The 13,372-nt window shown below is 39.0% G+C and overlaps 2 protein-coding genes across 5 annotated transcripts; both read left to right on the forward strand.

Moving 5' to 3' along the window:
• Positions 1–3,761: 3,761 nt before the first annotated feature.
• Positions 3,762–8,010, forward strand: LOC125024435 (B-cell receptor CD22-like). 3 transcript variants are annotated; one of them, XM_047612206.1, is made up of 8 exons: positions 3,762–3,793; positions 3,984–4,064; positions 4,887–5,270; positions 5,574–5,879; positions 5,985–6,245; positions 6,339–6,417; positions 6,532–6,568; positions 7,584–8,010. In XM_047612206.1, exons 2-8 carry the CDS (start codon positions 3,992–3,994, stop codon positions 7,623–7,625), a joined length of 1,182 nt encoding a protein of 393 aa, XP_047468162.1. In that variant the 5' UTR covers positions 3,762–3,793; positions 3,984–3,991; the 3' UTR covers positions 7,626–8,010. The 3 variants fall into 3 exon arrangements, with proteins under 3 accessions (XP_047468162.1, XP_047468164.1, XP_047468163.1); XM_047612208.1 differs by having other exon boundaries at positions 3,772–3,793; positions 3,989–4,064; XM_047612207.1 differs by having other exon boundaries at positions 3,783–3,800.
• Positions 8,011–8,276: 266 nt separating this feature from the next.
• LOC125024436 (sialic acid-binding Ig-like lectin 7) lies at positions 8,277–13,161 on the forward strand. 2 transcript variants are annotated; one of them, XM_047612210.1, is made up of 6 exons: positions 8,277–8,389; positions 9,245–9,320; positions 9,514–9,897; positions 11,245–11,550; positions 11,656–11,916; positions 12,591–13,161. In XM_047612210.1, the coding sequence occupies exons 2-6, from the start codon at positions 9,248–9,250 to the stop codon at positions 12,611–12,613; spliced, it is 1,047 nt and encodes a 348-aa protein (XP_047468166.1). In that variant the 5' UTR covers positions 8,277–8,389; positions 9,245–9,247; the 3' UTR covers positions 12,614–13,161. The 2 variants fall into 2 exon arrangements, with proteins under 2 accessions (XP_047468166.1, XP_047468165.1); XM_047612209.1 differs by lacking the exon at positions 12,591–13,161 and adding an exon at positions 12,020–12,114.
• Positions 13,162–13,372: the final 211 nt, after the last annotated feature.

Consider the following 13,372-nt stretch of genomic DNA (forward strand, 5'->3'; position numbering starts at 1 on the left):
GCACCGCTTAAACAGCATGGGACACCAAGCCATCTCCTAATTGATGAATTAATCATCCTTTCAAGCTTCTCAACCTTTGTCAGAGGGACCTCATACACTGTCAGTGGCCACATTAGTCGGGGCAATAACCCAAATTGCATGCACCATAATCTCAGCTTTCCTGGGAGCCCTGACCGGTCTATGCTTGAAATGCCTTGGATCATATCTCGTCTCAATCCCTCAAACTGTGCTACATCGCTGAGACTTGCATCATACCACCTTCCCAGACTCTTCACTGGCTTCTCTATCACTGTGGGAATCACCTCCTCATTGAAAACAAAATCCTTATCTCCTACCTTTCCTTTCTTTTCCTATCTGCAAAGTATGCTTTGACTAGGCCTTTGATACTGCCTGGAACTCTAAAAAAAATCAAAAGCTTCCCATAACAAACTGAACCAAACGCATCACCCAGGTCTAGAAATACCGCATGCATCTCTCTTCTCTCGCTTTGCTAACTGGATTTGGTGCCAAATCATACTGGTGTGCTCTAAGCACCCGAAAAGTCGTAGAGTGGGATGGAATGAATAGGTCAAGTGGATGGGATGAAAACTGTCAAAGGGAAGACATGAAGGGGCAGAATTGGTAGATGGACGATGGTAGAGGAACCCACAGAGAGAGACTCAGGGTGGGGACACATCTCAGGAAGCAGGATTAGGATGCACCTCTATTGGTAAGTATCAGAAATAAAAAGATATGGGGCAAGGTCTAATTCACGGACCTCAGTTATAATAACTATAACTAAATAATTAAATAACTTAATTATCTACACACAGCGTTTTGATTAAACTGAGGAGTGATAGTCTTTCCTAATTACTTTACTAATTTTAGTAGGAAAGTGGTGATGCTTAATCTCTCCTCTGCAGAGCTGTCAGTAGTCAGCAGCGTTAGTGATAATGTTGGGGGGCTCTAACTTTTACCTAAACTCCTGTTTAGTATACATGAGTTACATCTCTTCTTTGTAAACTGTTTTGTTGCTGATGAACCAAACTGTTGTTGTGTGTGTCATGTTGTAACAGTTATTATGAAGTGCACCTTTACAGCATGTGTTGCCTGGATACGCCAGCAGATGGCGCCATGTTTTATTATTTTAGTTGAGCAGCACTCTTGCCATAGATAGATTCATGTTATGGAACTCTTGTTTCTTGTCTCCCCAAATTACTGGTTTCCCTCCAAAGTCTTGAGTTAGAGACCTCTAAGTTTTTTGTTTGTTTGTTTTTTGTTTTTTGTTTTTTATCTCAGGGAGGCGAACCTCTGACCCTTTGGCTTCCAAGCTGCGCCTCTCAACACCACTCCAGTGTCTGTTTGTGTTGCTGTATGTATTACATGTGACTTGTCCTCATGCTGAAAATGATATCTGACGTCACTCCCTGTGACACAAGAAGAAAGCAAAACTCTAAATGGGAAAAACTGGAGCGCACAGTAACCTGGATAAGTAACTTTAATCTGATACTGGTTTGGAAATAGTAATGCATTAGATTATTCATTACTGGAAAAAAGTGGCCAGATTTCAGTGAAGTGTGATGCACCAGCTTCACTGATGAGCAGCTACTATAAACAATGCTTCCTCAATCAAGGCGACTTCAAGCCACTGCAGGATGTGTAGTGCACCTACCATATAACACAAACCAATCTAACATGACAATGACCATGAATACATGACATATATAAAACTAATTGACTACAAGTTAACGCTGAATGCTTTCTCTGTATTCTGTATATCTGACATATTAGGAAAGCTATTAATGGGTTAAAATGTTTTGAGATCACCTGATGGTAGACTATATATGACCAGTGGTTGATTAAATTAAAAGACCTAGTCAAACAAGAAGGTCAGAAACTGGGAAAAGGGAAGTGTCTGCAGTAAAGAGGTAAAAACTGAACAATAAATGTCTCTTAAAATCCTCCTCATCATGTTTAGAATAGGGTCAGCTTTAAAGCATACCTTCACAGGGAACTCCTGAGTGTCACCTGTGTCTATGAGCTTGTCAAGGCTCTATGTCTGTCTTTTATTTTGTGATCAAGTTTCTTAGTTTCCTGTTTTATTTTGCCAAGTTTCTTAGTTTCCTGCCTGTAGTGTGTCTTTGTGTTTTATCATGTCTGCCCGTGTCATGTTTTGTGTTTTCCTGTTTTATTTTGTTAAGTTGTGGATTTACTGCCTTGTGCCTCCTTGTCTCTTGATTGGTTATTGGTCTCACCTGTGTTGATTGTCCTCATAAGTCTCATCTGTGTCTTGTCAGTCCTGAGCCCTCTTGTGTATATATAGCCCTGCCTTTCCCTTTGTTCCTGGTTGCGTCGTTTAATGTCTCCACACCATGTTCCATTTCTCCATGTCTTGTTACACGTTCCCATTCCATGTTGATGATTTCTTTTGATTTTTGGATTTTGTATTTTCTTCGTGCAGTGCTTTTTTTTATCAATTATTAAATACCTTTTTTGTTTGAAACCTGGCTTCATCTGTAGTCCTACCTCTGGGTCCTCAACTCAACACCTCCTTGCTACCTGACAAAGCTCTTAGTAACACAACAGTGAGAGGGAGACTGTGATGGTGGCATCATGAGGCTGAAACGCTGCCTATCAAAAGAGGAAGTTCAAAAAGAACTTGTAGAAAATGTCTGTGTGTGAGTCGACACTGACTGAAGGGAAGATGAACTTGATGTATTTTTAGGTTTAATGGTAAGTCCAGTTTATATCTCCACATACAGCTGCACTCAGTCAGCACCTGTTAATATGACCCACTGAGGTCTTATAAGAGTTTATTAACATGTTTAACACAGATGAATTTAAACAACACAAACAGGTAAAGACATTGTTCTTCAAACGATAGTCAGTAAAACAGAGGAAGACGTCCGTTATGAAGACGTCCACTTCTCTGGGCTCATACAAGATGTTACTTCATGTTAAAAGGACAAGAATATGTTGTGTTTACTGCTCTGATCTTCTTATCAGTTGTGGTGTGTTTCATAATGTGCACATCTCCATATGTAGAGCTGGTACAAAGATCCCACAGCTGTAAATGAGGAACTACAGTGTGATGACAGAAATGTGCACCAACCATTAGCTGCATCATACTACATTGTAATGAAATGTGATTTTTTTTTTCAACTCTTTTTAGTATCAAATACGTTTTACTTATGAAACATATTCATTGATTATTTTGATTCTGTGGTGAAGTGACATCATCATGTTCACCAGAACAGATAGTATTGTCTGTGTCTCATCTGTTTATTCTCTCATGTGAAATTTTTTTGCATCTGCTGCCTGAAACTTATTGAGACATGAAAATAATCACCAATAATCAGCTCTAAAGGACTCTATGCAGCTGATTTCCATCCAGCTGGTTTGTGAACAACCTCCTCTACCTACTGAGCCTCATGTGCCTATGGGTGTTGGTGACTATGTGGCAGATTCTATCATCAGTACACAATTGGTGACAACTTATAACCTCAGGCACTGAAGGTACAGGTGTTTTTTGTTGTGTTTTAACAAAGCAAATGACAGTGAGTGATGACATAAATATCATCTTTTAAAATAAATGAATCATTCACACCCTGATGAGCTCAAGATGTCCCTAAAAGGTGACTTCCTCATTCACAGAACTCAAGCAGGAAGGATAAAGACTTCTTGTATTTTTGTCTCGTTTCAGTCATGTGACATCTGCAGTAGAACAAAACCAAGAGAGGTTTGGACATAAGCTTTTACATCACAACACTTAAACAGAGAAGGGAAGTTTGTCTTAGAGCTGCAGATTCATTTGGTATTTGGTAACCTGATATATTTTAATTTCTGTCTTAGACCAATGTGGAGTTATTAAGATTTTAATGTTTTCTGTAGACATTATTTATTTAAATTCATCACAGTGAATTCTGTAAAGACAAAGATGTTAAAAAAAACACAGGTTTTATTCAAATCTGTGAATGTAACTTTGTCTTTATCTTTGTTTCCAGTCTAGGAGATGAGTGTCATGGCAGCCCTGTGTGTGAACGTGGTGACAGTCAACATGTTACTGAGTGTCTTCTTTCTTTCAGGTGAGCTGTTTGTTCAGGCTCTTTTATTTTATACACATCTAGGGTCACTAATCACACACACAGACACGCAATTAACTAATAATTCATTGATGTCATACTATGTTACTTGACATTTGGCTTGTGATAAATTTCATAGTGAGCTTAAAGTTTTCGACATCATTCCTGGAGCAAATGATCTGCTAACTTCAGGCTAAAGTTAGCTTGGTGGCGCTAACGTCAATTTATTACTTTATATGTGTGTTATTGTTATGTGTAGAACATGCAGGTATGTTTGTCTGGGCAGCAAGTGTAATGTGTTGTCATATTGACCCATGTTAGAGTTAGAGTGACTGGAACATTGAGGAAAATGTAGCATTTCAGACCTGTGGCTGTTGAAATTAGTACACAATTTTTCAAATTTAGGTCCAAAATACTAAGAAAAAAAAAAAAAAAAAAGAGGTGTGAATTTTTCAAAAGTCATTTTTTAATATTTACATTCAGATTTAAATGGAAAAAAAAAGTGACTTTGAAAAATTCACACCTTATTTTTTTAGTATTTTGGAGCTTTCCAATATTTCTTTACAATATTTATTTTCACTAAAACTGACTAAAAGTATCACATATAGACATGACAAAAATGTGACAAAAACTAAAAAGCATTTTCGGCCAAAAGACTAAAACTAAATCTAACCCGGCTGCCAAAGACAACACTGTTTTCTCCTGACATTGTTCAAAGAGTCTACATGTAACATGCTGCAGATGAACTGGAGTTTGTGTCTCATCAACTTTCTCTTCAGACAGACTTTGATCCACATGATGTTCATCATTAGTCTGGTTTTACAGGTGTTTGGGCTCAATGTGGTGAGAATACAGCCCTCTTCATTACTGCACCAAAGAAGATGGAAGCACTGAGTGGATCTTGTTTGAAAATCCCATGTAATTATAGAGAGACACCAGGAAATAAGTTTGACAGCAGCAGAGAAATCTTTGGAGTGTGGATTAAAAATGACTTAGATTTTAGAAATCATCCAGAAAATGTAGTCTTCAACAGTAGTGGGTCAGTTAACATCTATCCAATGAATATTACTGGAGACCTGAGTCAGAAAAACTGCACCACAGTGTTTTCTGGTTTAAACACAAGTCATTCAGACACATACTACTTCAGAATTGAGAACGAACCGTTCAAGGCAACAGCTTCTTGTGATCATCTTCAAATAACAGTTAAAGGTAAGACAAGTTTATTTGTTACATATATGACATGTGTTTCGTCTTCAGTCAACAAACTGTGACATTTCTACACATGTTATCAACAGTACAAATAAGTGGACTGATTGAATAAAATAATGCACAATACGGGTACAACTGTAATTGTGGGGCTCAGAAGGTGAGTGAATGTGTAGATGAGTCTGTGACTGTGAAACGTTTTGAGAACCAACAGGTAGAAAGGCTCTATATGAAAACAAGACTATTTATCATTTAATTCATTAATTAATAGTTCAGTAAAATAATGTGTGTTTGATGTGAAACCAGATTCTCCTTGGAGACCCACAATTAACATCTCAGGTGATGTGAAGGACAAGGAGTCTGTCACTATCACCTGCTCAGCTTTCACTCCCTGTCCACACTCCCCTCCTCAACTCACCTGGAATCTACAACAAGACCCTCACAACAAAATAGAGGAAAACACAGATGGGACCTTTACAACTAAAATCCAGGAGACCATCACTCTGTCAGACACACATGATGGAAACAACATCATCTGTTCTGTCAGATATCCTGTGAATGAAGGAAAAGATGTCAAGACAGCAGAGACACAAGAGACTCTCAGTGTTTCATGTAAGACAACCAGAGTTTGTTGTTGGATCCTGTCAGCACATGATGATTGATGGGATGTCAGCTGTTTGGGATGAATAAAGTCAATCTTTGTCACATTTTCCTCAGATGCTCCTAAAGACACCTCAGCATCCATCAGTCCATCAGGTTTGGTGTCAGCAGGTAGCTGGGTGAATCTGACCTGCTCCAGCAGAGCCAAGCCTCCCATCAGACACTTCACCTGGTTCAAGAACAGCAAAGATGGACCCATGAACGTATCTGAAGGACACTTCTACAGCTTCAATGTGACTGATGGAGGAGTTTATTACTGTGTGGCCTCAAATCAACTTGGTAACCAGAGGTCACCATGGATTTATCTGAATGATGGAGGTAAATATCGTTGATGAAAACATTTCAACTGAGTCAGTTTGACTCTAAATGTTCATTTCATTTTGGTTCATAAAGATGTCTTTGATGATCCAGGGTTTAGGGTTGATGTCCATGTTACACTGAAGATCCTGGGAATTGTAATTCTCTGCAGTACAATCATCATCTTTGAGTGGTGAGACAAACTCTTCTCTGATATGATACTTTGCAGCTGGAGATCATTTGGTCTCTTTTAGACGTCAGTGTTTAACATCTGTTAATATTTATTCATCATCTCTTTTTCTTTCAGGTGGTTTAGATCAAGATTCTCCAACAAACCAGAGAAGGTAAGATAGCTGAGTCAGTTGTCTTCATGCCTGTGAAAGACTAATGTTTCAGTCTCAGCTTCCCATCTGTCAGTTTCTTCCATATTTTTGGGCCATCAGGACCAGGAAATCCTTCTCTGCTGTCCTGAACTTCATCAAAATCACTGACTTACATTTTAATATTTTCCCATTAATCTTATTAAATTATTCCCAGTTGCCTATTCTTTTCATTGTATTCCTTTTCTGTCTCTCAGCTGTGATGCCTCTGGCAGTGCAACTTTATATCAGAGCTTTTATCCAGTCATATTTCAGCCATCATGTGTTGCCGGAGTCAGAGAAAGCTGCTTGGGCCTTCACAGTTAAAACTGTAGGTGGCTGAAGCTTGAAATACATTATGATGATGCTGTTACTTTAACCAGTCACATTTAAAGTTCACATTGTTATAAGTTTGTAAGTTTGTATTCTTCACAATAGCATCTATAACTACAATCAATAAATATCGTTTTATTTTATAGCATTAAATTATTGCCATGTCTCACTCAAAGTTTTATAAAGACTGAAACAGTAAATTAGACGAAGCTTCACTGTGGACATCTGCACTTGTTCTCTCACTGCGGTTTGAATGTAAACCACCACCACCAGAGGGCGACATAACTCCTTCAGATTCCATCTTGAATCCACCTGCAGTTCAGACAAGAGTTACTCATGTTTCATGTCTGCTTTCCTTCAGTGTTTCACCTTTATTTCACCTCTCTCACACACATTGCTCGGCTCATTTTCCCTCACCTATTTCAAATGAAATATAAAGAACCACTGCTGGTTTGTATGTGTTTTCATATTTACATGAATAATTATTCATGATGAATGGACGGACCATGGGATTTTAATTCACTGACTGGTTGCTATGAGGACATTTCATTCTACTCTATCTACCGGTGTGACTGAACTCATTCATTCAACCCCTCTTAGAGGAGTCTTCAATTAATCCACTGCAGAACACTAACACCCCTCTGTGTGTCTTGTTTCTTTTCCACAGGAAGACAACATCGACAGAGTGATTGAGACTCAAGCTTCATGAGCCTCAAGGAGAGGAGGAAGATCCATTGTCAGTGGAATTTTTTTTTTCTAAATCCTTGGTTTTTGCTGCACGCGAGTTATTTCTGTCATGAAAGTGATATTTTTGTGCACCACAGCATCACCCACACCTGAACATATGAAATATTATTCTCTTGCAGAAGATTAAGTTTTATATGTAAAATATTTTTATGTAAAATTGAGTTTCTTTTAAAAGTGAAAAGTATCGAGACACTGTGCCCTGCTTCCCTTCATTTAATGTACTCACCATGTGGCGTGGTGAACGTCCTGCACGCAGTTACTATATGTGTTGATGTGTTTCTTGCTGTTCTGGTGGATGTGGTTTTGTGTGCGGTGTTAGAAAGAGGAATAAACTGAGAGATTAGCAACCTCTACTCTGTTTCGGTTTGTTGAGGTTCAAGCACTGAGATTCACTCAGATTTATTGTTATTATTTTCTTTACAATTAATTTAAACAGTTCACATTTCAGTATTAATGCACTACTGAAAAGGCAGCACATGACTGGAAGTCTGTTAAAAATGGTCTTTGAGTTAACATATTATCACACCTTTGAGGTGTGAACTTGAGTTTAAAATACAACAAACTGAGACTTCCTCTTTTAAGTCAAAGCACAAACGATGAAGACTTCTTGAAAGAGAAACTGAACAGAGACGTTCGTCGTTGGACCTGCTGCTGATCAACGTAAATTCACAAATTACTGGATTTTAAACCTCTATTGTTTCTCTGTTTAAGCTACAGGTTAATTTGGTAAGAACAATGTTACTGGTTTTATATTTAAACTTTTAAATCTGACAGCAAACGTATGACATAGTTTTTAGTTGAATGAAATAAGTCACTAAAAGTGAGGTTGTTTCAGCAACATTTTAAACAGTATTTTCATTAAGTCGTGTTCGATTATTTAGATTTTATTTTACTCAAAGTGGTTCCCTGCAGATGTTATTAATGACAGTTTTTTTTTGATTGTTTGTTTATTTATCCAGTAAAATATAATGTATTGCCACAAACAGACGCTATTCAAGTATCCGTTAGTTACTGTCATGGGAGGTGTGGACCCCAAAGGCAGGACAATGGGAAAAGCCGAAGTCGGGGTTCAAACCAAAAGGGGAATTAATTAAACACAAAACTCAAAAGTGCTGCAGAGAAGGCAGGAAATCCAAAACAGAAGGAAAAACAACACACAAAAACACAGAAACATGGCAAAGGGACGAAAAACAGACATGACCACGAAGACGATGAGAGAGAGAGAAAAAAACAACGTGACAGGGAGCAAAGGGAAAGGTAGGGCTGTACACACACACAGAGGGGCAGAGGGATGACGAGACAGATGAAACTAATGAGGGTGGAGCACATAAGGAGAAACTAATCAGCATTAAAATTAAATATAAGGGGAGTAACACAAAACAGGAAACTAAGAAACCTAACAAAATAAAACAGGAAACTCAAAATATATTCACAAATAAAAGACAAGGACACAGAACATGACAGCTTACGGCAAGTATCTGGCTTTAATATATGGATGTGAGGTTTCTCTAAATACTATGTCCAAAATCTGACTTTATTCAAATATGTAAAAGGAACATGTGTCTTTGTTTTCCTGTCTAGGAGATGAGTGTCATGGCAGCCCTGTGTGTGAACGTGGTGACAGTCAACATGTTACTGAGTGTCTTCTTTCTTTCGGGTGAGCTGTTTGTTCAGTCTCTTTTATTTGGAGACATTACTTGAATCATTCTAGTTGGAAATGTTTTCTCCTGACATTGTTCAAAGGGTCTACATGTAACATGCTGCAGATGAACTGGACTTTGTGTCTCATCAACTTTCTCTTCAGACAGATTTTGATCCACATGATGTTCATCATTAGTCTTGTTTTACAGGTGTTTGGGCTGAATGTGATGAGAAAACAGCCCTCATCATTACTGCACCAAAGAAGATGGAAGCACTGAGTGGATCTTGTTTGAAAATCCCCTGTAACTATACAGAGACACCAGGACAAGAGTTTAACAGCAGCAGAAAAACCTTTGGAGTGTGGATTAAAAATGACTCAAGGATTAGACTTTTTCAAAATAATATAGTCTTCAACAGTAGTGGGTCAGTTAACATCTATTCAATGAATATTACTGGAGACCTGAGTCAGAAAAACTGCACCACTCTGTTTTCTTATTTAAACACAAGTCATTCAGACACATACTACTTCAGAATTGAGAACGGACCGTTCATGGCAACAGCTGATTGTGATCATCTTCAAATAACAGTTAAAGGTAAGACAGGTTTATTCGTATTATTCTCTAATATTACCCTCAATTATTATTGTTGAGAATAAAAAGTGAATCAGTTGTAGTTTTGGTCTCAAATAGCAAACTCCTATCCTTCAGTATGAAATGAAATATCTACTGTAGGATTATCATTGCCCCATCTCATCCCCAGTAACAAAGAGGGATTCAGTAGAAGCATATTTAAGAATGCATTAGCATAGCCTCTCAGAAATACGATGGTAAAAAGAAATTAATCTCTCACTGATCTGTTCCCCAGGGGACACATGCAACCAAAGCATCAACAGCATCGTCCAAAACTCAAAAGTTCCATGCAATGCACAACTAATGTGCACTCCATCATTCTTATCTGCTTGACAGGTCATGGTTCTCGGTTTGTTTTTCTTTTTTTGTAAAAGAGCAGTCAGTCCCAAGATTTTCAACTCCCACTGACAACCACAGGCCTCCTATACATTCTCCATCTTCTTGACAATTTCCTCATCGTCACTTCTCTATTCTTGCATCAGCACCTTTCCTACCCAGCTAACTGGAACTGTTCCCATCTGCAGATATACTTTTCCGTCTTGTCCATCTGCAGCTTCATATGCATTTACATTCACCTCCAAAAATGTGGATATCTTTGACCTGACATTTTGCATCCTCTCAAGCCCATGGTCATCAACGACTTGTGAAAACAAGGGCTTGCTGTTTTCTGCTAAATGTCGGCCACTTAAATCTGACCTACTCAGCTTTTGCGACTCCTTCCTCAGGTTACACATTTCCCTCAGATGACTAAACCCCAGAATCTATGTTACTACAGGTCTGCTTTGCCTTGTTGAGGTGTTCCAACTTCACTCCAGCCTTGCTTGAAACAAGGAAAATGGCCACTAGATTCTGTCAGCATTACTCCAGAACACGTTTCCATCTTTCCACGTCAACGCAGCCTCAACAGCTCAAAGATTAAGCATTTCGGAGCAGACAATTCAAGTCCTAGGTCATCGTCTCAGGCATAGCAGTCCGAAATAATAATCCAAACAACCTTCGTCAGGCCCGCGATCATCTCAGCGTTGTCCAATCCTGAAATTTGAGATTCCATAGTTCTATCTCGGGCCACTATTGGCAAGAAGGTCAAACTAGCCTGATAAGAAAACCAACACATCCATCCTTTCACTCATTCCTCTACTGAATTATTTTACTTGTGAACTGTCACTGCTGTGGTCCGTACAAGTAAAGCAGTTTGTGAACACAAGGTGGTCGTTTTAAAAGTGATGACAGTTGAATACTGACAATAAGCATGAAACTGTCTTTATTATCTTTTAGAAAGTATAATAATGTGTGTTTGATGTGAAACCACAGATTCCCCTTGGAGACCCACAATTAACATCTCAGGTGATGTGAAGGAGAAGGAGTCTGTCACTATCACCTGCTCAGCTTTCACTCCCTGTCCACACTCCCCTCCTCAACTCACCTGGAATCTACAACAAGACCCTCACAACAAAATAGAGGAAAACACAGATGGGACCTTTACAACTAAAATCCAGGAGACCATCACTCTGTCAGACACACATGATGGAAACAACATCATCTGTTCTGTCACATATCCTGTGAATGAAGGAGAAGACGTCAAGACAGCAGAGACACAAGAGACTCTCAATGTTTCATGTAAGACAACCAGAGTTTGTTGTTGGATCCTGTCAGCACATGATGATTGATGGGATGTCAGCTGTTTGGGATGAATAAAGTCAATCTCTGTCACATTTTCCTCAGATGCTCCTAAAGACACCTCAGCATCCATCAGTCCATCAGGTTTGGTGTTAGCAGGTAGCTGGGTGAATCTGACCTGCTCCAGCAGAGCCAAGCCTCCCATCAGACACTTCACCTGGTTCAAGAACAGCAAAGATGGACCCATGAACGTATCTGAAGGACACTTCTACAGCTTCAATGTGACTGATGGAGGAGTTTATTACTGTGTGGCCTCAAATCAACTTGGTAACCAGACGTCACCGTGGATTCATCTGAACGATGGAGGTAAATGTAGAACTGAACTGAGTCTGCTCTCGTCTTGCTTCACCTGTTTTCTGGATGTTCTCTGTCTACTTTAGTTTCACTTGGGTTTGTTTTCTATGAACAGACACTTCTCAACTTTGGACTTCCGTTACCATTGTCATCATTGTCATCTGCCTCGTTACCTCTGTTATGCAAGTATCATAAAGCTCTTCATAATGATTACTTTAACCTGAAACATGTATATATACATGTGTATATATTCTAACAGCACTCTACTATCTTTCAGATGGCTTAAGACGAAACATCAAACTACACGACGTACAGAGGTAAGGAAACATTGTTTAATCTGTGTGTGGGCTTATGTGTGTCTCTTTTTAACAACAGGCTTGTTAGAGGTACACTGTGGCAAAGAGCACGCAAGCCATAAACCACACAAAACAAGTGGCCTCTTTTTGACACATTTTTCAGTTCAAATCTGACGTGGCTGAACTTGAAGAGCCACTATCTTCCTGTCAGGCAGGATCGGGGTACAGCATAGCTAACGGATACTCTACTAATGTAGAAGAAACACGTTTTAGGCTTTTACCTGGTTTACAATCTAACAGAAGTTCTTTCAATCTGCACGCAGCAGCGGTTAATCACCATGGTAACTAGCTGAGAATCGTCAGTTATATGTCTCATACATTTGTCCACAGAGTCAAACCGGCATCCATTATGAAGAAGTTCACTTCTCCCAGCAGAGACCTGGACCGTCCTCTGTCTTAGTGCAGGACAGCAGACAGCAGCAGGACATAATGTACGCACAGGTCAAAGTGTCTCAGCCAGAAAACCACTTCACACCGACTGCTGACGCTCCAGAGGATTTCTACGCTCAAGTAAAGCAAAAATGAGTTCACACCTTCACAGTAAACTCACAAGACGTTAGCTGATGTAAAAAGACACAGAGACCTGGACATGAATATGTTCCAGCTCAAGACAGGAAACTGTAAACGTCAGTCACTGGCAGCTTATACGGTTTATCATAGTTCCTCTTCGTGTGCCCTTTGTGGTGTCAAAAACAGACTACCGGTCACACACTGCTAATAAATAATAAACAAAGCTGTAAAGAGGAAATTAGAAATGCACAACTGTGAGTGATTTTCACCTCATTTGCTTCTGAGGTGAAAATTCCATTTTCTACTGTTCTGCTATTTTATTTTAACTGTCTGCACGCATTAAAGCATCATTGTTTGTGGACTTCAAGATGTTCATTAATTGCACTGTAATAAAAATCTTTGGCGTACAACTTAAAAATACTTTGTAATCTCAGTTGCTTTTATTAGTCCATAATTTCACATATTGTGTGTCAATGTCCAAAACAGAAGCCAAAGCAAGTAGAGTTCCCCCTGGTGACTGGCTGCAGTATAGGTAAAAGCTCTAGTATTTGTCATTTTGGATAGTTAATACACTGCCTGGCCAAAATAAAAGGTCACATGCT

This window comes from Mugil cephalus, chromosome 18, assembly GCF_022458985.1.
Source record: "Mugil cephalus isolate CIBA_MC_2020 chromosome 18, CIBA_Mcephalus_1.1, whole genome shotgun sequence".
In the NCBI taxonomy this organism is placed as follows: Eukaryota; Metazoa; Chordata; class Actinopteri; order Mugiliformes; family Mugilidae; genus Mugil; species Mugil cephalus.

What these genes read in the sequence shown, in the direction of transcription:
- LOC125024435 (XM_047612206.1), top strand. Translation starts at nt 3,992, where the DNA reads ATGAGTGTCATGGCAGCCCTGTGTGTGAACGTGGTGACAGTCAACATG. An exon ending in TCTTCAAATAACAGTTAAAG is followed by an intron (nt 5,271 to 5,573) that starts GTAAGACAAGTT and finishes ATGTGAAACCAG; the next exon opens with ATTCTCCTTGGAGACCCACA. An exon ending in AGAGACTCTCAGTGTTTCAT is followed by an intron (nt 5,880 to 5,984) that starts GTAAGACAACCA and finishes CATTTTCCTCAG; the next exon opens with ATGCTCCTAAAGACACCTCA.
- LOC125024436 (XM_047612209.1), top strand. Translation starts at nt 9,248, where the DNA reads ATGAGTGTCATGGCAGCCCTGTGTGTGAACGTGGTGACAGTCAACATG. An exon ending in TCTTCAAATAACAGTTAAAG is followed by an intron (nt 9,898 to 11,244) that starts GTAAGACAGGTT and finishes GTGAAACCACAG; the next exon opens with ATTCCCCTTGGAGACCCACA. An exon ending in GATTCATCTGAACGATGGAG is followed by an intron (nt 11,917 to 12,019) that starts GTAAATGTAGAA and finishes TTCTATGAACAG; the next exon opens with ACACTTCTCAACTTTGGACT.